The sequence below is a fragment of the Chrysemys picta genome, chromosome 2 (genome assembly GCF_011386835.1).
Source record: "Chrysemys picta bellii isolate R12L10 chromosome 2, ASM1138683v2, whole genome shotgun sequence".
Classification (NCBI taxonomy): Eukaryota; Metazoa; Chordata; order Testudines; family Emydidae; genus Chrysemys; species Chrysemys picta.
The window spans coordinates 162,566,996-162,592,050 of record NC_088792.1 but is presented as its reverse complement, the minus strand read 5'-3'; the positions used below and the strand labels follow the sequence as shown (position 1 = coordinate 162,592,050).

At 47.6% G+C, this 25,055-nt stretch overlaps 1 protein-coding gene across 1 annotated transcript; it reads right to left on the bottom strand.

Annotated features, from left to right (window-relative positions):
* Positions 1-292: 292 nt before the first annotated feature.
* On the bottom strand, positions 293-9,107 carry EIF4EBP1 (eukaryotic translation initiation factor 4E binding protein 1). Its single transcript, XM_005286523.4, has 3 exons — positions 8,897-9,107; positions 2,081-2,251; positions 293-714 (listed from the first exon to the last, which is right to left on the bottom strand). The coding sequence occupies exons 1-3, from the start codon at positions 9,036-9,038 to the stop codon at positions 683-685; spliced, it is 345 nt and encodes a 114-aa protein (XP_005286580.1). The 5' UTR covers positions 9,039-9,107; the 3' UTR covers positions 293-682.
* Positions 9,108-25,055: the final 15,948 nt, after the last annotated feature.

Sequence of the window (25,055 nt, the reverse complement as noted above, 5' to 3'; positions counted from 1 at the left end):
CAAGTGCTGCAGCATGCACCCAGCCCTTCTGATTGTAGTCCAGGTAGTCTCTGATTCTGGTGGCCCCAGCCAGGCCCATCCTCCAGCATACCAAGGGGGGACTCCACCACCTGCACTCTAAGGCACATCAGTGGGTGCTGCCCAGTGTCTCTTTTTGGAGCACTTATGCCCAGACCCTTATATGAAAGACTCTGGCCTCAATCTAGTTTGTGGGATTGCCCTAATATACCTTTCCGGCACAGTAATAGGCAGCAGTTTGCTTGCTCTAATCAGCAAAGACCAAACACCCACATTACGGCATTAATCCCCAAACCTGGAGACCCCAAATGATTTTATTTCTCCCCTGATATTACATTTCAGTCACCTTTACAGTACTGATATACACCAATTAACAAAGGCATAGAAACATGAAACAAAAAATCATAGAGAGCTTTCCTCCTCTCACTGTTGCCCATCGCCAGCAGGGGCCATACTCATGGATTTACACCCATATGAATCAGTTGATACTTCCAGTCCTCACGTAACAGGATGTGTTCTGCTCTCAGTCAAAGCGAATGGACTGCCCTTCGTAGGAAAGAGCAAGTCACTCAGAAAAGCACGGCTATTCTAAAAGCCTGGCTGGTGGGAGCCCTCACGTTGAGGTCCCATTCTTCACCGGATAAACACTCTCAGGGCACATACTTTAGATGTCCATGTCAAATTGAGCTTCCTCACCTGTTGAAAAGAAACGACAAAAATGCAGGTGAGTACTTGATGAAGTCCTATGTTAAATATCAAACACTACATGGATGTGACGCTCAGAGACCAGCAGCCTCACAAGAGCATAGAAGTTTGGATGTGGTAGTGAAGATTGGGGAAACTCTCAGCCTGCTATGTACAGGAATTGAGTTTTCCTGGAGAACTGTTGTGAGAGATGGCGGCTTGCTCGGGTGCTAGGGGGAAAACCATTCCTCTTTGGTGATGTTCTGCTCTCCTTCTATACAAAGAACATCTACTCTGCCAGCAGGCACTCTGCCAATGCAGAGCGCGCAGAGCCTCAGAGACATGATGCATCTGGGGGGATGTGAGAAGAGAAATCTGCCCATCATTTGGAACACTACTCAAAAAAATCCACAGCAACAGAAGTATTTTTTACCTTTTCCCTATGACATGTTTGACCACGAATGTGGGGTTCTGTTTGCAACAAGAGGCAAATGTAATTTTTAGTCAGCACAGCCTGATGCAATTACTGTTGCATGTATGATTGCTATTGTAGCTGCTGCTGTTGATAGGACGCCAGTGTAAGCCAGGACCCTAGTACTCAGCTGACCCATAAAAGATATCACCTCACCCACCCTGAATCTAACATCCTGGGACCAACACAGCTACAACACTGCAAGCTACAGAAATGGTCAGCTCTGTTACACTCCTTATTGCCAGGGATGCAGAAGAAACTTTTCAGGTACCAAACTGAGCCAAAAGAGGAACAAATCTTATTTTGACTTGTAGGCTGATCAATTTTGATAGCTGAAGCCAGGGAGTGAGACAGTGACCAAAAGTTACCAGCCAAATCTTGCTCAGTGGTCCGTGTGAGCTAAGTTAGGAAACTCAACCTACTTCAAAAGCAACAGAGGGTCCTGTGGCACCTTTAAGACTAACAGAAGTATTGGGAGCATAAGCTTTCGTGGGTAAGAACCTCACTTCTTCAGCTGCAAGTAATGGAAATCTCCAGAGGCAGGTCAACCTACTTAGTTTTCAGTGGACACATGCCCACATCACAAAACTGACAGTGCAATTTACAGTAATTGGTCCTTGAGACTAGACATCTCTGCAGAGAGATCAAGGACTGTACGGGCCACAACCTCAATTCCCCTTTGATCCCCATATCATTCTGGTGTAAGGAAGAAGCACAGTAGCAAAAGTCTAACCCCAGAGATACCTTGATTTAGCCTGAATCCACAATCCACACACAGCATCAATTCCTCCCTAGCTGTTATAACAATATTCTGGCTCCAGCCCGGGTGTGCTCTTGTGTATTTTCCAAGGAAAAAAGATGAAGCATGCAAGTTATTTTCAGGCTTTGCCAGGGGGTGCCACTCACCTACGCCCACCTTCTCCTCGTAATTGTGGACATGGTTGTTTTCAATCTTCAACTCCTCCACATTTGGACTGGTAACACCTGGAATGTCTGGAAGGTCACAAGGTGAGGTTTTGGCAACTGGGGAATTGCGGCATTCCATCAAAAACTTCCGGTCATAAATAATTCTTGTACCTAGAGGAAAAAAATGTGAAATACTGTCAGCTTTTAGCATATCTCAAAGTGCTTTACAAGGAAAGCAAATATCAATAACCCTAACTTACATAAAATTGAGCCACAAAGAGGCCAGTAGCAGAGCTGGGAACAGAATGCAGTGCTCAACCTACTAGGACACACTGCAGCCCAGTGAACACCTAGTTACAAAGTCTACATGAAAATAATATTTAGGCTCCTGCAAAACTAGGAAAAAAATCAGTCAAATTAAGATTTAAACTGCTTCTGATAGTCTCATCCCATCTCCCTTATGGTGGCAGTATATAAATTGCACACGCTTTTCTGAGATTACCTACAATTCTGAAAGACCACACGTTTAAGCAGATAGATCAGGAAATTTGTAGTGGAAATTGCCTCTCTTTTTAAAGTCAGATTTTTAGTGTTATTACAGCAGAGTTTTCTGCATGGAGGTATTGCCTTTATGTGGTCTGGGCTGGCTGTCCAGCTCAGAAAACTTAGTTTACATTTGTTCGGATCACATAACTAAAATCAATGAATGACTTCCAGTTTACTTGCTGTTTATTTTAGTGGTGAATGGGACCCCAGCCTATTGTTGCTGGTTTGTTAAAGAATAAAATTACATCTTTATTAAAGGGCAGAAAGCAAACCTTGCGGTGAGGGCAGAGTTAAGTGAGGGCAGGGATTTAAAAGAACACTGAGTAGGCTGAGCAGCCCACCCCCCTACCAAGGCATCTGATGTTGGAAAAATATCAAACCAGAGTCAAAAGATCCCTCCAAAGATACAACATCCATAATATAGAAAGAATTCAAAAGAGCATGCCAAGGAGAGGGCTGCAACATCTCATTTCAGGATTGGACATTTAATACATTAGCCCCATCCAACCAAACAGGACAAAGGAATCCCCTCCCTCCCTCTCGTCCCCCATGTTCTCAGCTGACAGTATGCATGTGGACAAGAAGAAATCAGAGATAACATCTCTCCTGGAATGCTAGGCACACTCGTATATTCCATAGCATGGCTGTAAAGTCATGTAACTAGATATTAAATTTCGAGGAAATTATGCTAATGATTTTCCAAGACATTGGAACCTTTTCAAAATTGAAAATAATTGTGACTAGTTTCTACAGATCAAAGAAGTAGAATTAAACTAGCAATGTCTCCAGTTCAGATCTATGCTTCAGTACAAGTGCAGTTAATCAGGATTTGGGTAAAGAAACAACCCTAGCCTGCAGTTACAGCATTTGGTAGCTGGAAGACTTACAAAATAAGGACAGAGTTCCTAGAACTGCAGTTAGCATACTAGGTATTAGGAGTACATTTCATAACAGGCTTGGAAGAACTGCACATTCTTGGTTTACATTCATTCGCGCAGAGGCACATGCCTTGAGCTATTACTTATGAAACTAAATAACCTGTATACCCTGCTCTGACTTGTTACAACAGTTGTCAACACAAGGGGATGGATGGATGCTCAAGGTTCATAAAGGCCCCTTCCACCAGGAGAAACATGCAAATCTGATCAGTTAAAAAAAATCTCAGTTTCAATTCACACTATTATAAGACCCCTTTGGTGAAACAACCTGCATCAGCTTCTGCAAAGCAAGCTTTACTCCCTGTTCCAGGACAGCTGATTCATGGGTTTGCCCCTCATTTCCAATAGATCCCCAGCCATGCACAAGGGGTTCTGAAGAGCAGAAGTTGCTCTCTTCTATAAGCTTCTGGTTGGTCTTTCTCTCTATGAGGGTTTTGTACTAGCATCCAAGAGGTAGTATCTGAGCATATCCCTGTAGTTGGAGGAGGGGCATCTGGTCCTTGTTGTTAATGTTCCCATCAAAACTAAGTTTATTAGAAGTATGAAGTGTACCAGTAATAGCTGTGATACTTTGATCAAAGATTGTGGGAGACAAGAGGAACAAAGAAAGCTCCTTGAAACCCTAGCAAACTTAGATTAGTGCACTACAGACTCCTAATTAAGAGTTTTTTTTTCCAGAATTTGGCTCCTGACCCACCAGTTTCCTTCTTAAGGACACTGCTATAACTCTTCGAAGTGATGCACAAGTTACTAAATCCTAGAAAGTGCTAACAAGTTTCTGGCTCAGCAGTTGTCATCTTCAAAAGTTTAATGGCTCTAACCAGTTAACTGTATGGTCCCTGGGCCCAACCTCACATTCCCTGTGCGCCCCAGGCTTCCACTGACTCCTGGGGGAATGTCGGGGGAACAAGGAATGCAGGCTCAGGCCCTTACAGTGACAACCTGCTGCAGCGCCCCAGCTGCTGAACTCATTAAAAAGCCATGCATGATTTCAGCTGCTGCCTTTGGTTTATTTTAGGGGCTATTCCTCATTCTAGCTGCATGGCCAAGCATACTTCATTCTCTCAACTGCCTTCTGGTCAAGATGGATAAGGTAACCAGCATCCCCCCCAGCCAAAAAACTGTATGGTATGGTGTGGATAGGGTGACCAGATAGCAACTGTGACAAAACGGGACAGAGGGTGTGTGTGGGGGGGGGAAATAGGCACCTATATAAGAAAAAGTCCCAAAAAACAGGACTGTCCCTTTAAAAATGGGACATCTGGTCACCCTAGGTGGGGGTATATTGAGCTGGAAGCATACACAGCACAGAGAAGCCTTCCCAACCCAGAGCACTACAGACTTCCCATAAAAAACTGTAGAAACATTCTTCTCACTGGCAAATCCCTCTGCCAGCGATCAGCGTGCTACACTCAAAACCACCCACTGTCCACTGCTCCTTTCAACCTTGGACAATAACATTCTACATGATGTGTGTTTACATCAAGGAACTGAGTGCCTAAAGCTGAGTTGGCGAAGGCTCCCAAGCAATTAGCTCATGTGGAATTTATTAGAGAAGGACAATACCCATGTGCCTTGGAGGGTCAGACAAGGATCCAGGACAAGCCCTGAGTGGAATATTATAAAGAACAGGCTCCATAAGTTTAAAGGTCATGACTGGTTCTCCCCCACACCCCTCCCATGTTCACTTCTTGGTGCTGAGCTCTGATTTAATTTTATTTATTTTTTTGTTCCTGACTGCTGCAAATGAAAACTTTTCACCTCCTGTGCTGCCACAGGGTAATGGGTCCTTTCCCCTGCTCTGTGATCCCGTTCTGTTGGGGCTCTTGGAGCACAGAAGGATCAGGTAACAATTCTGAGATGGTGCATCTGAATCCTGAGCTCATTTTGGTGGCACCAAGGCTAAGCTTGGACCCACAGTGAACCACAGTTCAAGGGTTTTAAGCCTACTTCAGCAGCTGAATTTTACAGACCCAGGAATTACTCCAGCCCAATGTGAACATCTGTGCCCACATATTCCTGCCAATGGAGGATCCTGGCTTTCCTGAGGGCCCAAAGAAGTGCTCAGATGTTCTCCCAGAAGGAACATTTCCATTCACTAAGTACATTCTGGGGACTCACTAAGTCCTCTGGATGACTGGAGGGTGTTTTCCTGATGCCACCGAAAACAGCAAGTTAGATAAAGGGAACTCCACTTCCAACAGTGTACGTGAGGGACACCGGTGGTGCATCTCAGGGTTGCAGCTCTCCCAGGGTCACCTTAGGACACGTTAGTCAAGGAAGAGCTCATCTTTCTTAGACTCTATACAGTGGAGACATCCTAAAGCCAGAACTGGGGGTCAAGTAGTAAAGGAGAGCTAACTTGCACATGTCCAATGATTGAAAAGGCAAATTATTGCCCTTTCTTTCTGCAGAATGGAGTTTAGCCTATTGCCACAGAGCCTGCAGAAGTTGGTAGCTGTGAAGTGTTTCCTAATCAATGGCCTTAAATAAATCATTCAAAAACTAAAAGCCCACTCATTCTGTAATAGTATTGACATGAGAAAAGTGACTATTTCAGGAACACAAAATGGTCGAGCTCTCATATGGTTTTCTGAGAAATCACATTCCAGTATCATTCCATGATGACTCAACACGACTCCCTGAGGTTCATATCTGGATTTTTCCAATTCATTCATTTTCACCCACGGTAAAGAAAGAAAACATGTACTGAGTTTGCTTGGAACTTATCAGAATCAGGCAGACCATAAATAGTCAAACCAATTTTAAATCTTAGGGTAATACTCTCCAGAAGCCACAGGGAACATATATGCCCTTCCAAACTTCCTCAGCACCAGACTACGGTATGTCTGTCCTACAAGCGGTACAGAACTGTAGCACAGCTATGTTGCTGGAGTGCAGACACTTGCTAAAGAGACAGAAGGGGTTTTTCTGTCACTGTAGTAAATACACCCCCTCAAAAGGGGTAGCTAGGTTGATGGAAGAATTCTTCCTTCAACCTAGCAGTGTCTACACCAGTGCATAGGTTGGCTTAACTATGTCCCTCAGTCTGAGTGTCACTGCTAGGTCAACCTAAGTTTTAGGTGTAGACCAGGCCTCTGACACCAACAGAGCTGAATTGTGATAATTTGCACCAATGGCCAGAACAATTACTGGGGATTTCTGATTTTGGCACTAAATCCTGTTTGCCTCACATGTACACAGTTCCACTGAAATCAATGGAACTACTTGAGAGATTAAAGTGAAGAACATTTGGCTCTGTAAAATTAGTCATGGGTGTTCCATGGCAAATTAAATATGCTCCTTTATTCTGAATAGTGCAACTTGATGTATTGTTTACAATACTTCACAGTACACCTGTAAAGGAATGGTAACATTTTATTAAAGGTTTTCAATTAAACCTTCCAAAGGAACAAGTATTTATGTAACACAAGACTGCACTTGAGAACTGTCGCTGCTACTGAACAGTGAAGTGCAATGGTCTTTTCATAATTATTGGGTTTATGGATCAGCACATGGAAGATCAGTGAGACTATATTAAGAACTATTAGTAATTTCTTCATTCAAGCTGGTCTACAGATCAGTACATTTAAAGTGAGGTTTGAAGGAATTTTATTTTAGACTATTGACACTAGTCTTGGAAAAGTGAGATTAAAACTCCATTGTTAATAATTACAGGGGAGCAGGCATGAGAATATAAACATATGGTAACTACCCAGCAGCAATAAAATGCATGTTAATCAGATAACAAGCAGAACCAAAGTGCATTATTACATGGAGCTTTTTAACTCACCCTACATTTTTCAATCCATATAAACAGGCACACATTAAAATATTAATTATCTGGATTATCCAGATCACTGAGAAATTAAATAGACTTCTTGAAAATAAAGGATGCTACTAGTGACTAGATATTTTGAAAAATTTCCCCATCCCTTAGCTATTTTTTTAAACATCCGTCCTATTAATTCTGGACTGATTATCTTTCAGCCTTTTCTGAGTATTTAACTTCTTCTTCTAGTCAAAACAGTGTTTTCATTTAAGAATTTGTTCAGGTTTTTTTTGCCTCTACTACACTCTTTACATCTCATTCATGATCCTCCATCAATGGAATGAAACATGTGTGAGTGACAACTGTAACTTATCACAGCATACAAACATATATTGAGAAATAATCAGTTGCTCCTATACGCACAATTGTTGCAAGAGGCACCTAAGGTTTAAGAATTTCTATTGCTTGTGCTCTCAGAGAACAAAACAGATGCCTAGTACAAAAGACACTAAGACCTTCAGTTTCGTTGACCAAATGTTCTTAGGCTAGCCCAATTGTTGGGTTAAAAAAAAAAAAAAAAGAGACACCAATTTAAGCTTCAGGCTTCTGCCTGATTTTTTTTTAAAACCGCTACCATTACATGCAACTTCTAAGGTCACTAACGTGTAAAATTAATGAAAAAAATCCTCCCATCTATTTATTTACGTTGTGCATTTGACAGCACTTGCAATATAGCCAATTTCACTGTTCTGCTGTTTATGTGGATCTTTCATACAGCAGCAGGGGAGAAAGCCTTTTTTAAATGACAGAAAAGTGATTGCAAAACTACAGACTGGCAGGGACTCTCAGTTGCAGTAGCTGGAACTACTTGCAACTCATTTGCAACATATGGTATTTCCCAGTGCAGTCACACTCTCAGGCTAGCCTAAACTGAGACACATTTATCAAGATAGAGTCAAGTGTGTAGACATACTACTGCTAAAATTGACTAGATTTGAAATTGACAGGTCCTTTAAAAGCCAAATCAGCAAAACAATAGTACAGTGTTCCAGGCGGTGCTTGGAGGCAGTTGTACATACTGTAGTTACAGGCTGAAATAACACTACAGCTGAAGGCTACTGCACAGTGTGAGTCTTTTGAACTCCCAGTCTTTTTTAGATAAATATGAACTCTGAAACGGCAACGTTAGCGCAGACTTCGGAGTTCGCCAGATTATTCCCCAGCCATTGCAAACAGGGTGACCAGATATCCTGATTTTATGGGGACAGTCCCGATTTTTCACACTCGCTGTCTGGTCACCCTAACTGCAAATGACCCAGAGGCTGCCCATGGGGGCGGTGCAGTTGCAATGAGGAGAAATGCCCTTCCCGCCATCGCGCGGAGCAGCAGCTCCTGGGGAACACGGGGCGTGTGGGCACGAGAACAGGGACCCGCCGCTCGCGGGTTTCCCTGGGGACGCGGCAGTGTCAGGGCACCTCGGGGCGCCGCCCCGCCGGGACAGCGACTAGAGACACCCCGGCAGCCCCCCCCTACTAGCCACCCCCGGCCCGGCCCGCTCACCGCCCGGCGTGGTCCCGAACACCGTGCCCCCCGGCGTGGTGCTGTAGTCGCCGGGCGGCAGCGGGGCCCCGTCGGGCAGGCTGAGGCGCTTGGCGGGGATGGCCCGGCTCGGCGTGTGGCCCTGGCGGCAGCTCTCGGACATGGCGACTGGGGCTGCCCGCGCGCCCGCCGGCCCCCCGAACCGGAACCAGCCGGCGGGCCACGCCCCTTCCGCCCCGTGCGCGGCACCAGGGCGCAGGCGTGGCCGACTGCTGACCCCGCCCACTGCCCCGCCCCTCCTCCTCCTGCTCCCCCAGGGCCTGACCCCTCCCTTCCCCATCCCACTCCTCCCAGCCCCCTTCCATCCCCCCCAACTCCCATCCCATGCCCCACCCCCTCCTCCTGCTCCCACAGTCCCTCCCCATACCCCGACCCCTCGTACTGCCACCCCCAGCCCCCTCCCCAAGGCCTGACCCCTCCCCATTCCAATCCCACTGCCCCCCAGCTCCCCTCCCATGCACTGACCCCTCCTCTCCCCCCCCATCCCACTCCTTCCACCAACCCCCTCCATGCACCCACCTCACCCCATGGATCACCCCTCCCTATTCACACACCCCATTGCTCACACTAACTCTCACAAAAAGAAGAACAGGAGTACTTGTGGCACCTTAGAGACTAACAAATTTATTAGAGCATAAGCTTTCCTGGACTACAGCCCACTTCTTCGGATGTGGGCTGTAGTCCACGAAAGCTTATGCTCTAATAAATTTGTTAGTCTCTAAGGTGCCACAAGTACTCCTGTTCTTCTTTTTGCGGATACAGACTAACACGGCTGCTACTCTGAAACTAACTCTCACCACGTGCAAGAGGGACGTATAACAACCCTCTCCTATACTGTACACACAGTCCCCACCTCAAGGAGTTTTGTAACTCAGACTGACAAGGCAGACAAAGTGGGGGAAGGAAGGAAGTACCTTCAAACGATACGCTTAGGGAGCAACCCTCAGCATCTCTGTCATAGGCTGGGTTGGTGGCAGGGGGGTTCATGAAGTATTTCTGGGGACGGGTTCTCCGCCTGTCCCATACTGTGCTCCCATGCAACAAATGAACCGTGTTTTGGGACACGTTTCCCAGCTAGCCATAAGGAACGGGAGGTAGTTGTGCCCCCCTGCCAAGTTCAGACTCTTGCTACCCAGCTTCTCCATGCAGCGAGGCTCTTCATGCTCCACTTGCCTCCTGAGAAGGCAGCCAGTGCAAGGGTGGCCCTCCTGGGTGGCCTTCAGCACCACTCATGAAACTTGTGCAGTGACAGATTTCACAGCCTGCTCCTCCTCTGGGCTCCTGGCTAGTAATGAGGGTCACAAACGTGTGAACCTGCATTCGTGCTGAATGCTCACCTGTAGAGGTGACGGGAGAGAGAGAGGCTGAAACAAAGCATCACAAATGGCCCTTTCCGGGATCTCTGGTTCAATATCAGGATCATATGGAGCCAAGCAAATGCCCCAACGAACAGAAGACAGCACCCGGATAGCATACAAGAGATCTACTCTCTCTCTCTCTCTCTCTGCCTAGGCATTTTATACTGCACTCACCACCATGGTGTATGATTGCTCAGCTTAGAAGTCACTCTAAACATCTTTGATTCTAGAGATGGGCTTGCATCAAGAAACAGCAGAGAGGTTATTTTACCTCTGTATTTGGCACTGGTGTGACGGCTGCTGAGATACTGTGTCCAGTTCTGGTTCCCACGGTTCAAGACAGATGTTGATAAATTGGAGAGGATTCAGAGAAGAGCCACGAGAATGATTAAAGGATTGAAAACCTGCCTTCTAGTGATAGACTCAAGGAGCTCCATCAATTTAGTTTTAACAAAGAGAAGGTTAAGGGGTGGCTTTATTACAGTCTATAAATACCTACATGGATTTAACCTGGGGAGGTTTCAGAGTAGCAGCCGTGTTAGTCTGTATCCACAAAAAGAACAGGAGTACTTGTGGCACCTTAGAGACTAACAAATTTATTTGAGGTTCTCTGTGCCTGTGTTCTCTGGCCCTTCCTTTATGGTATCAGAAAAGGGGGTGGTGGTGGGGAGAATGGACAGGGGAAAAAATGAAAACATTTAATGGAAAAATTTGAAAAAATATTTACAAAAAAGAGAAAAAAGGTTAATTTCCCACAAAAACAATTACTATTTTTTCTGCCCTCATTGTTCCTTTGCTGTGTTGATAAACATGTGTCTCATGGCTTGGATGGTAGCGAACATCCCTCTTGAGTGTTTACTATTAAAAACTGATTCGATGCTACAGCCAGCGCCTCCATGGTCTTTGCAGCTGAAGGATGGGAACTGGTGCTATGGGGATGTGCTTTACCTGCTGGGGAGGAGGAGCTGTGTAAAATAATTAATTGTGCCATACATGGGTGGGGAATCCTATCAAATGCTAAATTCAATATAAAGAGGAATGCCTAGCTCTTAGGCAGTGCTTTTCAGCTGTAGATCTCCAAGTGCTTTACAGAGCAGGTCAGTATCATTATCCCCATTTTACAGATGGGGAAGCTGAGGCACAGAGAAGTGAAGAGACTTGATGACCGTCACCCAGCAGACCGGTAGCAGAGCCAGGAATAGACTCAAGCTCTCCTGACTCCCAATCCAGTGCTCCAACCACTAGGCCACTAGGCCCCCTTCTTTTATGTATATTTATTTGTAAGGCACCTGACATGGGAATGTTGTCTTGCTGTCCTCTGGTTTGATAATAATATGAGCTCTCAGGGGAGGGGCTGTGTTTGTAAAGCACTGAATACATCTACGGTGCTGGATAGATGTTTTGTAATAATCATAACTATCAGAAACCCAGGGTGTGTGAATTCAGCTTTAGTTTGATATGCAATCAATAAAAAGTTAAACAAACAGCGCAAGCGAGAGCTATGTTAAACAAATTTAACCTTTGAATTGTGGTTTCTCTCTTGGGTGCAGTTGGCAGCTGCTCGATTGGACTTGTCTCATTTTAAAGTTGGCTTTTTGCGTTTGATATATGTGTGCATGCATGTATGTTAGCATGTAGGCATGCGTGTATGCATGTGTGTTAGTATGTGTTAGCATGCAGGCATGTTACTATGTGTACATAGGTGTCTTAGCATGTGTGTGAGCATGAGTACATGTGTGTGTGTGAGCGTACTTGTATGTGTGTTTTGGGTGGAACTGCATTATTGTTAAGAGTTTTGTCCATTACTGTGTACAGATGTGCACGCCTAAGCCCCAGCTAGATGCTGTGAGTAGCCACATGTCAGGCTAGTTTTACTTGGTGACTGGGTATTTCCATGGATTAAAGCTTTCTTGGAGCCACCCAGGTAGCTAAGATGAGCAGCGTTTGTCCCTTGGAGCAAAGTCACCCATCTTTGTGGCGAGTCATTTGGCAGCACACAATCTGCAAGACCACCCTGCCACTCCAATTCCAGTGCGGTCCATTCTCACCAAGCAGCGTTTCCATCTGCATGCCCCCTGCTGGGCTGCTGGCACTTTAGCAGGCTGATGAAAGGTTGGCCACATGTTTGCATTAATGCAAACGAGGTAATTTGTTAAATCTATGGGACACAGCTGGCCTTGCACCCTATTACAACTCTCCCTGCTGGCTTTGTGGAAGGCAGCTGTGGGGTACAAATGCTGTTAGGAAGTATGGAGATGAAGATGCCCAAATGATAGGCTGACTTAGGACAGGGGAAAGGTGTCAGCTACTGTCTGTCACCCTTGGAAATGGCTTTGCATTTATGTCCTGACTGAGATTGTTTTGAAGGGAATGTACATAAATATCAGTAGATGCTGTCCTAAAGCATTTACCAAAAAACTATAATAGGCAACCTGACCTACAGAATAAATCTGGAAAGAAAAGTTCTTTCTTTCTTTGGCTTTGTCTACACTACAAAGTTGTGCAGCTTTATCCAGACCAGTATAGCTAAAGCAGTACAATCCTCTCCTGTGCACACAGTTGTGTTGGTATATTTATACTTGTAGAGGTAATTCTGTACAAGTAGTGGAATAACTATACTGGTACAGGTTTCAGAGTGGTAGCCGTGTTAGTCTGTATCAGCAAAAAGACCAAGGAGTGCTTGTGGCACCTTACAGACTAACAAATTTATTTGGGCATAAGCTTTCGTGGGTTTAAACAAAAGCTTATGCCCAAATAAATTTGTTAGTCTCTAAGGTGTCACAAGTACTCCTTGTTCTTTATACTGGTACAAGCCACCTTTTGATCGCTATCACTGTATTCACTGTTGCGGCTTTTTGTGGTAAACTATTTTGGTAAAAAGCACCCCTAATCGAAAAACTCTACCAGAGAAACTTTCAAGTGCAGACCAGGCCTCAAAGGGAACAGGGCTAGGGGGCTGACTATACCTCAGGGCCTGCATCTCATTCTTGCATACACAGAGATGACCTGAGAAGTGTCTCCGCTAGGCAGCACATGTTTGTGTGATTTGGCCGTGATACACAACATGCAGGAATATGGGCCAGTCTGACATTGGCTGGGCAGCAGTGTTTATCTAAGGGGTATGTGTTTTTTCTTAAAAATACTTTTTAAAAAGGAAATAAAAAGTATAAAAGAAATACTCTGAACCTGCAGAGTCTCCCACACCATAGCCAGGTAGAACACGAACCCATTATAGTGCAGCACTAAAATTAATGGTCTACAGCGTAGCCTTGTTAGTGTTTGGACTTGTGCTCTCACAAGTGATGGAAGGGCAAGATCCCCTGGAAAAACTTTCTCAGCTTGGTTGCTTTCTGTGCCAACGGTTGCCTATAAGCATAGGGTAGGAGGGCAGTTGTACCCAGAGGTTATCTGGTACCCTGTTGTACAGTGGTCCTGGTAAACTCATTATTGCAAATAAACGGGAGACTGCCAAAGCATTGTTATTTACATTGCACCCACAGTATGCCAGGTGCTTTATCGACAAGCAAGAAGGCAGGTCCCTGCGCCAAAGAGCTTACAGGCTAAGGGCTCGATCCTGCAACCCCCTGCTCATTTTGGGCTGATTCACAGTTGCCCTGCAGCTTGTTGAATCATCTAAACCAATGGAAAGTGGGTGTAACTGCCACCTAAGGAGAATGGCAGCATTTTACCCCACTCTGAACTGCTGGCAATGGCTGCAGGGGTGAATCAGGCCCTTTGGGTAACATTCACCCCTGTGCAGAGGCCAGCGCACAGTCCAGGCACCACTCTAGCCCTCCTTGGAGGACTTTTGGGGGGTTTCAGTGTTCCATAGGCCTTGCACAGAGTGATTGTTTTGTTGATTGCAATGGGGCTGCCATGGGAACATGGGGATCCTCTTGACTTTGCATCTGCAATGGCTCAGCACAGCCCACTTCCCTTTGTATGGTGCAAGAGTGCCCCCAACTGACCACGCAGCCCCATGTCCTCTGCACACTCACCTTTTGCACCACAAAGGAAAAGAACAAATATTAAATACACGAACCTCTTCCTCTGCAGATGCGAATACCTACCGCCACCTGTGAAATGCCATGACCCAGACCAGGCAGCTTCAGAAAGCCCCAGTCTTCCCCTTCACACCTGAGTAGCTGGGCTTGGTGCGGAGACATGGTGGAGCCTGCCTGCTGTCACCAGTGCTGCACAAGGGAGTAAGATGGAGGAGGGAGGACACTATTATTCCTGGAGAGGCTTGCCTTTTTTAACCCCCCTCTCACACGTCAGCTGAGTGTCATTCTGTGCTCTGAAACTGTTCCACTCTGCGGAACGGACAAGAGATGGTGCTGGAGAGTCGGCAGGAGCATGTTCTAATCCAGTCTCTCCCTCCAGCTGGGATTCTCTGGGCCAGAACCCCAGCTGGCATAAATCAGCATAACTACCCAGAAGTCAATGGAACTCTGCTCATAGGCACCAGCCAGGGATCTGGCCCTCTGTCTCCATGGGATGGCGTAGCATGCAGGAGTATCTGGAAATGAACTCGCCAGAAGGTGGCGTGTTTGATTACGATTTGTTTTACAACAGAACAGGCAGGCCCCATGTGAGATCAATGGCTCACTGTACTATGCACATGGTAAGAAACAGACCAGACAGACGAAGTGAAGGAAGGAAGTATCATTATTCCCATCTTGCAGATGGGAAACCAAGGCACAGGGAGTTCAAGTGACTTGTCCAAGGTCACAGAAAGTCTGTGGCACAGTCAAGGACTGAGTGCAGGTCTCCTGAGTCCCAGGCCATTGCCTTCTCCACCAGCCCGTCCTTCCTCTCTTGGGCAGCAGCTCATGCCCTGCTCCAAGTGGCCACTTCTCCTTCCTGAGAACGCACTTCCCACCTCCTCTCCCTGCCCAAAGGCCGCTCATAATTCAGGTGCACAACAGCCCACATGGCTACTGCCTGCACCTGCAGCTCTCGTCGCCCAAGGAGCTCATTGCACATTGCACGTTGCTCCAGCTGCTGCTCTGAGCTGTGTTCCCTGGGGGCCCGTAGGAGGGAATTCTGGCTGAGCCAGTCAGAATTCCGCCTGGAGTTTCCCACTGCAGCTCAGCCTATGGCTGCAAACCTCAGCCTGCCCCATAGTTTATTTCCCATTCAGACCTGTCGCGGATCGTTTTGGGGACAGATTTTCAGAAGAGCTCAGCGCTCACAGCTCCTATTTAGGCATTCAAATGAGTGCCGGGTGTTCAAGAAAGTGCTCAGAGGCCTGTGAACACCGGAAGCTGGAGGTCTTTTGAAAATCCAGCCCTGTCTGTATCATGGCAGCTGATTTTCCAGAAGTGCTGGGCCTTGGCCTCCCCCTCCAATGTTACTGGGGGTTGGGAGAGCTCACTGCCACTGGCAATCTGCTCCTGTATGTATATATTTTTGTTCTGAGCAATAAAAAGTGAGTCCTTTTAAAGCCATTCCTAGTTAAACATTTGCAGACATTTGCTAGATCCTCTCTGTTCCTACCCAGAGATGAATAAGTAAAGAGCAAAAGTGCTTGCTGTTGAACTGACTGACCCTGGACACAATGCTCTGTGAGTTCTGAATGCTAATGGGGGGGGGGAGCCCCTCAGAACCTACAGATCACCCCCCCTCCTCACCTGAACCATGGTAAAATAGAACTGCCTCAGTTAGCAGAGGTCCAGGAATAATTAGTCTGGTGTTTACACAGCGTAGACTAGCAGGGAGTTCGCAGGTGCCAGCGAGAGGATGAGCCTTCAAGCTGGTGTTCTCTTTGATTTTTTAAATGCTCCCTGTGGACTCTGAGCCCAGCCTCAAAGCAGCAGCTGTGGCTCCCGAAAATCAATGAGCAGGGATGCTGGGAGAGGCAGGGAACAGAGCAGATTGGTCCGTTCTGTTCTACACAGGTACTTGTTCTGTGCTCATCACCATAGGATCTGAATGCCTTCCAGACGTGCATTAAGAGACAGGACTGTTCCTCTTCAGCGCTCACCAGGGAGAGAAGTGTGTGCAGGCAGTGTTCCAGTTCTGGATTTCTTTCGTTTATATCTACACACACAGGTTGCTAGGTATGTGCTAGAGATGGCAGCTCAAAGACATGCCTTGCACTTAGCGTGGAAGGTAGGGAGAGCTGGGATGGTCCTTGGTGCCTGGGGGAGTTCATGCCATGGAGAGCTTTGAAGATAATGACCTTGAACTTGACTGCATGATCTATGGGAAGCGAGTGTAGGGCGTGGAGGACAGATGTGATGTGCTCATGGTAGCCAGTGCCGTTGAGGAGATGTGCTGCAGCACTCTGTCCCAGTACACGCTCACATAGGCAGGTGTTCTCTGCTCTGTCTTTGCCAGGGAATTCTCTGTCAAGGGTTCAGTCTGCACAGTAACCTTCCCTTGGCCCCAGCCGGGGGAATTCCTCTGTGCAATTCTCAGTGTAGGAAGTAGTTGGTTAAATCCAGGCCTCTGGATGCTGGCATGGATGATATTCTGGTACATGAACTTCTCAGCCTGTCACATGCCCCCTCTTTGGTCTCGGAGGCCTGGAGGAATTTGGGAGTGTACAGCAGGTGCTTAAAGAGCAACACAGGCCAGGAAGGAATGTGGGGTGGACTCTGTTCCATGGAATACCCTGGAAGAGGTGGAAATCTGCAGCGCTGATACTGGTGCTAGTTGGAACCATTGATTCCCTACACAGAAGTTCAAAGTCCATTGAATTCTAGGGCCATGATTCGCCATTGCCTTGCACCCTGTGCTGTCATTTGCAGCAGTCTAGTGTGGATGTAAAATGCTATGAAATCAGACGTCTCCACTCCCACTGGGGGGAGCCTTTTACTCTCACATTGCAGAGGCAAATGGTGACGTAGGAGTGACAAATTAGGCCCAAAGTCTGAAAAAACAAAGCAATGTGATATAACCTCCCCCCCCCCCCCCCCCCGCCGTCTCCTTCAAACTAAATAGATTCATGGATGGAAGAGCCTAAGTCCAGTGGGTCAGAAAGTGACTTTCCCAGGGGCGGGTTATTGGGTTATCCCATCACTGCTACTGCAGGGGTCTGGCACCTTCCTCTGAGGCATCTCGTGCTTCCCGCTGTGGGAGACAGGGTACTGGCTAGACAGACCTGGTCTGATCCCATCTGGCAATTCCTGTCTTCTTGTTATTTTGATATGGAATTGATCCTTCAGACGGAATAGGTTTAAAAAAGAATCTTGGAATGTCTTTTAGGTTTCTATGCTTTGAAGCATAACAGCAATTTTCATTCCGATCACCAATTCAGTGCTAAGAGTCTTTACATACAACAAGCCTATTGCATCAGCTGTGGGCCTGTGCACTGCATCTGAAACAGGGAAATTCCACATGGGTCATTGGGAAACCATGCACTGTTTATTGCAGTGTTCTCTGTTCGCATTAGATCAAACATAGCAAACTCCTGATTTCATTAAACCTGTCGTGCGGTATGTAAACGACTCCTGTGCTGCCATGTGGCAGAAAACGCATAAGCCATTAAGTCCGTTTGAAAGAGAGAACACTGCAGAAGGTAAGTGTACAGTACAGAGCTTCTGCCTGCCCTCAGCTGGAAGGCTCGAGTCATGGCTAAGTAGAGAGCAAATCTCACAGATGGCACTTCGGGCTCGACAGTCAGGCAGCAAGAAAAACAAGACCCTAGGCAGGAACACATCAATAGCTCTTTGTAGATACAGCTCACTGCCCTAAGAGGGGATTCCTGACCCCTATCCAGCATGGCACAGTCACATGCCATCTGCCAATTGTTAGACAATTCTGCTGGAGACAGGCCTTACGGGCCAAACATTTATCATTATATCTGTGTTCCAGGAGCACTTTGGAAGCTCCAGCCAACACCAGGACCCTGTTGTGTGAGGTGCTGTATGAGCAGGGCCGGCTCTAGGCACCAGCAAAACAAGCTGGTGCTTGGGGCGGCACATTTTTAGGGGCGGCATGGCCGGCGCCAGAATGCCACCCCTAAAAATGTGCCCCGGCCGCCCTAGCTCACCTCCGCTGCTGCTGCCACGGCGCGTGAAACAGCTGATTCGCGTGCCGCTACTCGCCCTCCCTCCCAGGCTCTCAAGCCTGGGAGGGAGGGTGAGATCCCGAGCGGCCGTTTCGCGCCCCGCTGCTCCCCCTCCCTCCCAGACTTGAGAGCCTGGGGGGAGGAGGCAGGGCTGGGGATTTGGGGAAGGAGCGGAGTTGAGGCGGGGCCGGGGGTGGGGTAATTAAAGAACGGGGGGTGGGGGGTGGCCAAAATTATTTTTGCTTTGGGCGGCAAAAATCCTAGAGCCGGTCCTGTGTATGAGCACATAGTGAGAGACAGTCCTTGCCCCAGAGCTTGCAGTCTAAGCAGAGAAAGGGTGACAGGAAGGAGGAATTGTTATCCCCATTTTACAGATGGAGCACAGAAGCAGTAAGTGACTTGCCCAAGGTCACAAAGGCAACTTGGGGTCGAGCTGGGAACGGAACCCAGATCTCCCAAATCGCAGACCAGGAAATTGGCCACAAGCCAATCCTTCCTTCCTTTTTAAATTATATGCTCAGGTAACATTGGCTTTGTTTTTATAATGGGAAGATAGGAATTGCTGTCCTTGAATAGATCAATGATCCATCTAATATGGTATCTGTTACCAGATACTTCACCAGAAGCAAAACCCCAGTGCATTTGAACAACAGAACAATAAGGGGAATCCCTTCCTGACCCTACATGGTGACCAGCCTATTCTGTTAACTCAGACATTTCTCTTCCCTTTTATTCTTTTCATTTCCAGACTCAATAATCCAAGTTTTTCATCCTGTTTTCCTTTCCCACAAACACTCCTCTCCCCATCAATTTTGCAGCCTGTCCCTGGGTTTTGTTTTACACAAATACTGTATCAGCACCCAACAATACTCCTTCGCAGTAGGCTGTAATCACAGGAAATTATCTATGGTGGGTGGGTTAATCAGCCATCTAGTTCCATACGAGCAAAAGCGAGGTAAGGCTCTAACAAATTACCATTTACTTAGCTTTCTGCTTTTAATTAGACCACATTTGTCATTAGGAAATGATGTCAGTTTATATAAATTGACTCTACTTAATCACAGTGCCCCAAAATAAAAGGGTATAAAAGGTTTCCCCTCCTCCCGAGCTAAACAAGCATATTTCCTTGGGAGCATTAACACTCCACTGTTTCCATAGGATGGGATTAATGAGTACAAGGAACAAGAAATACTTGAGTGCCAGGCTTCATTTCCAAAGCTTTGATATGGGAGGAAAACACGGGCACAAATGAAAATTAGCCAGTAATTAACAGATATACATGTAGCCTGACTCTGGCAACTAAACCTGCCAAATAATAAATTATGAAGTGCAAGCTTCATCTTCTGCCATCTAACTGTCTCTTAAAGACCTGAATAATCCAGATAGACAATCAAAATGTGTATGCAGCTAAGCAAACTTTATATATGGGTCAGAGGTGCAAAATACTTCACCTACATAAAGCCCGAGTAATCAGGTTTGAGGGAGATGAAGTTTGGTGGGATCCCGGGGAGGCAAAGGCCGTATGTAATGTCATGACATATGTAATCAGTGTCCATTTTAAGCAGGACACATTTATTAAAGACAATCACAAAGTACAGACCCATATGCAGCTCCAGCTTTGTGTCTCTTGCTTGTCAGGGACCACAGGCTGTTTGAAACTCCATAGAGCACAGAGACATCTAGCGGCTGAATTATGTAACGAAAGCAAACCTATTATAGCAGGGGTAGGCAACCTATGGCACGGGTGCGAGCTGATTTTCAGTGGCACTCACACTGCCCGGGTCCTGGCCACCCATCCGGGGGGCTCTGCATTTTAATTTCATTTTAAATGAAGCTTCTTAAACATTTTAAAAACCTTATTTACTTTACATACAACAGTAGTTTAGTTATATATTATAGACTTATAGAAAGAGACCTTCTAAAAACGTTAAAATGTATGACTGGCACGCGAAACCTTAAATCAGAGTGAATAAATGAAGACTCGGCATACCACTTTTGAAAGGTTGCCGACCCCTGTATTATACACTTGGTCTGGAACCCTGGTGGATTGAAATCAATAAACAGTAAAGAAGTTGCCTTCTGGTGAGCCAATAAGAGCCATGCTGAGCTGGGTTCAGCGGGAAGTTACCTTCGCCTGGCGGAGGTGGTCTCAGTGGGGAGTCACTTTCCCCATGCCAAACTGATAGATGCTCAGATGCTGTGATGAAGAGTACAACATTAGATCATGAACAGAAGAGAATGGAGCTGCGCCAGGCATCTTTTGAAGGGGATATTAAACCAAGGTCATTAAAGATGCAATGGTTCTTTTCATAGAGGAAGGTGTTAACCTAGATCACTTAGTAAGCAGGTTACAAGCAAACAATATGTATTTTAATATGGCTAAGTGTAAGGTTATATATGCAGGAACAAAGACTGCAGACCATACTTACAGGATGGGGGACTCTACCCTGTGAAGTAAGACTCTGAAAAAGACTTGGAGATCCTGGTGGGTAATTAGCTGAACACGAACTCCCAGAGCAACGCTGTGGCCAAAAGGGCTATTGTGATCCTTAGACTCATAAACAAGGGAATCTCAAGTAGGAGTAGGGGAGTTATATACCTCTGTATTTGGCACAGATCTGATGGCTATTGGAGTGCTGCATCCAGTTCTGGTGTCTACAATTCAGGAAGGATGTTGACAAATTGGAAGCGGTTCAGAGAAAAGCCAAGAGAATGATTGAAGGAGAATTGGAAAACGTCTTAGAGAGATAGATCCAAAGAGCTTACAAAAGAGAAGGTTAAGGGGTGACTTGATCATAACCTGTCAGTGCCTGCCTGGGGAACCGAAATTTGATAATAGAGGGCTCTTCAGTGCAGCAGACAAATGTATAACATGGTCCAATGGCTGGAAACTGAAGCTACCAGACTGGAAATAAGGTGTACATTATTTTTAACAGCGTGGGTAATTAGCCTTTGGGACAGCTTACCAACAGCTGTGGTGAATTCTCCATCACTGGACATTTTAAAATCAAGTTGGGATGTTTTTCTAAAAGATCTGCCGTAATTCAAACAAGGAATATTTTGGAGAAGTTCTATGGCCTGGGTTATGCAGGTCAGACTGGATGATCACAATGGTCCCTTCTGGCCTAAAATCTATGAATCTGGCCAAATTCATCTCAGTTAATTGCAAGCCAGCACATGCTCCCTGCACGGTCAATTGGAGATCAGATTCTTCTTTACATCTTGCCCCAACCCATTGTGCAGTGTTGCTGTCACTGTTCACTAGTTACTGTGTTCCACCCCAGGTGGGGCTGCACTTCATTAATAAGAGAAGTGATGTTTGCATCCAGCTGTGAAGCACACTGAGGTTATTCTGGGTGCACAGCCCTAGAGAAATGTAAAATCTTATTATTTATGAGAAGATCTGGGATAAATACTCAGGACCTGGTGTGTTCAGAAGACCTCTCATGACCTAATGAAATGTGTGTCTATGGCCTGATTTAAGTAAGAGGTTTCTGCTATGAGAGACCAAGTTTGTGCCTTCAAATCATTTCAGGAACATTTTATAACTCCCTGACTGGGAGCTGAGCACAGTCTAACATGCTGCAATTCTTTGCACTCAGAAAAGTAGGCATCAGACCGGAGTCTAAGCTGGGCCGCTTCTGAAGAATCTGGGCCTCAGCGTGCTCTGCCAGGGAACGTCCATTAAGGACACTAGCATTGAGACAAGGGAACAGAACTCACAAGATTCTGTGGACAGAAAGGGGTCGTGTCAGCAAATTACACCTCATGGGCTGTGGAGGCATAGGCACAAACAGGCCTAGTGTTATGTCCCTGCAGGCCACTTCTCTCTCGGTTCAATTGTTCCGAGAAGCCCCTTCGTATTCTGCCTGGCCGCGGCAGTAAATCCTTCCATCAGTGCAGCGAGGTGTCTCCTTCGCACTCTCTAAGGCTCACACTATGTGGTCCTGTCACAGGGGATTCTGAATTAAGCAGCTTGATTGAAGGGGGCTGCATGGGAGCGATGCACATTATTAGGAGAGCACACAAACACACAGGTGTCTTGCAGGGAGCTGCCCTTCCTAGGCAAGCAGTGGCCTGTGGGGGAGATGGGCCTACAAGACATGGTGCTCAAGAGCACATGGCCTCCTGCACTGACTGGGGACAGGCTGGGTCAGGGCCAGCTCCAGGCACCAGCCCACCAAGCATGTGCTTGGGGCGGCGCCTGGAGGGGGGCGGTGCGGCGGGGCGCTCCGGCCCGAGAGCGGGGCCGCGACTAGGCTCGCCGCCCTCCCCATGGCGCTCTGGCCGGTCGGGGAGAGCGGGCCCCGGCCGGGCTCGCCGCCTTCCCCCCGGTGCTCCGGCCAGTCGGGGAGAGCAGAGAGCCGTGGCGGGCTCTCCGCCCTCCTCCCGGCGCTCTGGTCACCGGGGAGAGCGGAGAGCCCCGGTCAGGCTCTCTGCCCTGCTCCCGGTGCTCTGGTCGCTGGGGAGAGCGCCCTGCTCCTGGCACTCTGGCCACTGGGGGCTCTCTGCCCTCCCCCCGGCGCTCTGGCCGCCGGGGAGAGCGGAGAGCTCCGGCCGGGCTCTCCACCCTGCTCCTGGCATTCTGGCCGCCGGGGAGAGCGGAGAGCCCCGGCCGGGCTCTCCGCACTCCCCCTGGCGCTCCGGCCGGTCAGGGATTGCGGGCCCGCGGCCGGGCTCGGCGCCCTCCCCTGCCGCGCTGGGAGTGGGAGTCGGGGGGGGGGGCGGCGGCGGGTGGCTTTTTTGCCTAGGGCGGCAAAAAAGCCAGAGCTGGCCCTGGGCTGGGTCACTGTCACCTGCTTCTGAGCCCTTGTTTCTGAAGTGCCGCGCGAGCTCTGGACAGCCATTCCCACGAGCTCTTCTAGAGCCAGCGTTAGCAGCCCCAGTTATGATGTTAGGCCTGTCAAAGGCATCCCCCTGCCCTTTGTTCTCACCGAGAGGCAGTGAGGGAAGCTTTGCACTGCGCTGTCTGGCCTGTGACTATGGAGAGGCCTTCAGTCTCCATGGCTGTCAGGCTGGCACCTTCCCGCCAGCACTAACATCCCCACATAGAATTGCAGCTGAAGGAGTGCTGCTAACCACTGCAGGGAGCCGTGGCCTGGACCCCCTGGCGGCACCAGTCCTCACTCGGTGTCGGTAACATAATGCAAACGTGCTGAATTGTGACCAGTTTTGGATTTTGCAATGAATTGTTTGCACCTCTCTCGTACATACCACAGACCCTTGGGGAAGCCGAGACTGGCTGGGAGCAGCACTCTTTTATAATCAAGGATTTAGCAGCAGACCTGGCTCCTTATTCAGGCAGACCAAACTATTAATGTATGTTAGCTGAGGTAGGGGAAGACACTTATGACCACTCTTGAAAGTGCTCTTAGAATGACTGACTGGATGACTCTCATTTATCTGGAGCTCTTTAAGATGAGTCTGGCGATGTGGCTGATTGCTTAAGTCTCCATAAAAGACTGGTGCAATGTGCCACGCAACGGACTACTCTCTGCCTTGTTCTGGCTTTGCATTGCATCCGTTCCTTTCCTCTGCACCCCCGTTCCCCTAGAATATAAAGTAACCAGGGTAACCATACCTTTCACTTAAACAAGAAACTCACCGGGATGCCTGATTACGAGGAAAATTAGCCCCTTGAAATGACAGGCTGAGAAGGCTGGAGGTATTGCAGCAATTTAGGTGAGGCAAGATGTCAGGCCTGATGAAGGGAATGACAAATGCTAAATGGAAATGGTAGCAGAGGCACTCACAATTAAGGTGAGAGATGTAGCCAGCAAGGAAATTAGAGATCAGCGCTTTGTATTCCTGAGCAGGCTGAGAAAATAGCAAGAGAGGAGGAGAAAAGTTCATCTGGAGGGATTTTGCCATGCCTGGAAACAGAACTGCTCATTGGAGCAGACTCTCATCATTTGTGTGCTACGCAGAACAATCAGGAGCATGGGACTGGAATCAACAACAGATTGTTGGAAGGAAATTCATCTTCAGGCTTAGGTGGATATTGCTGCTCCAGCGAGGTCTGTGGGCTATGGGGATCGTACATCTGAACTGGCAGAGAAAGGCACACAGGGAAACGAATCCAGCCCCAGGATGGGATTTCCTCTTCTGGGGATTCTCCTTGGGAATGTTTGGGAAGCCCCTGTCACCACTGCCCATGAGGGCAGGACAGTCACATGCAGCACCCTCGCACCGGCCTTTAAGATTCTTACTGACGCGCAGCTCGTGCTGAAGTGACTCTGAAGGTCTTGCTCCCTAGCTCAGCCCGGCAGCACTCCTCTCACCCACCTGCCTGGGTGAGTCTCAGCGGTTTGGCAGGGAGAGGAGGGGTTGCATTTCTGTTCTTGTCGCTGTTATGGCCGGAGGTGGGGGGGGCGTGAAGAGGTTTGGTGCTTGAACTCATACATTTGCATGACAATTTTGTAACTCTGCGACTACCCCGTCATATAGGACCAGGGCCCAGTAGTATTATCTGACAGTAGTGCCTAGAAGCCCCAGCGGATCTCAGGGCTCTGTTGTGCTGGGCACTGCACAAACTCACGCTGAGAAACAGCCGCTACCTGAAAGGGCTTACCCCTAAACAGACAGGACACAAAGGGCAGGAAGGAAAATGACTTGCCCAAGCTCACATAGCAGGTCAGTGGGCAGAATTAGAACCCAGGTCTCCTGAGTCCCCGTGCAGCACCCTATCCACTAGACACCCGCCGGGCCTCTCATAAGCGCTTTAGGGACATGGATGCTTTAAGAC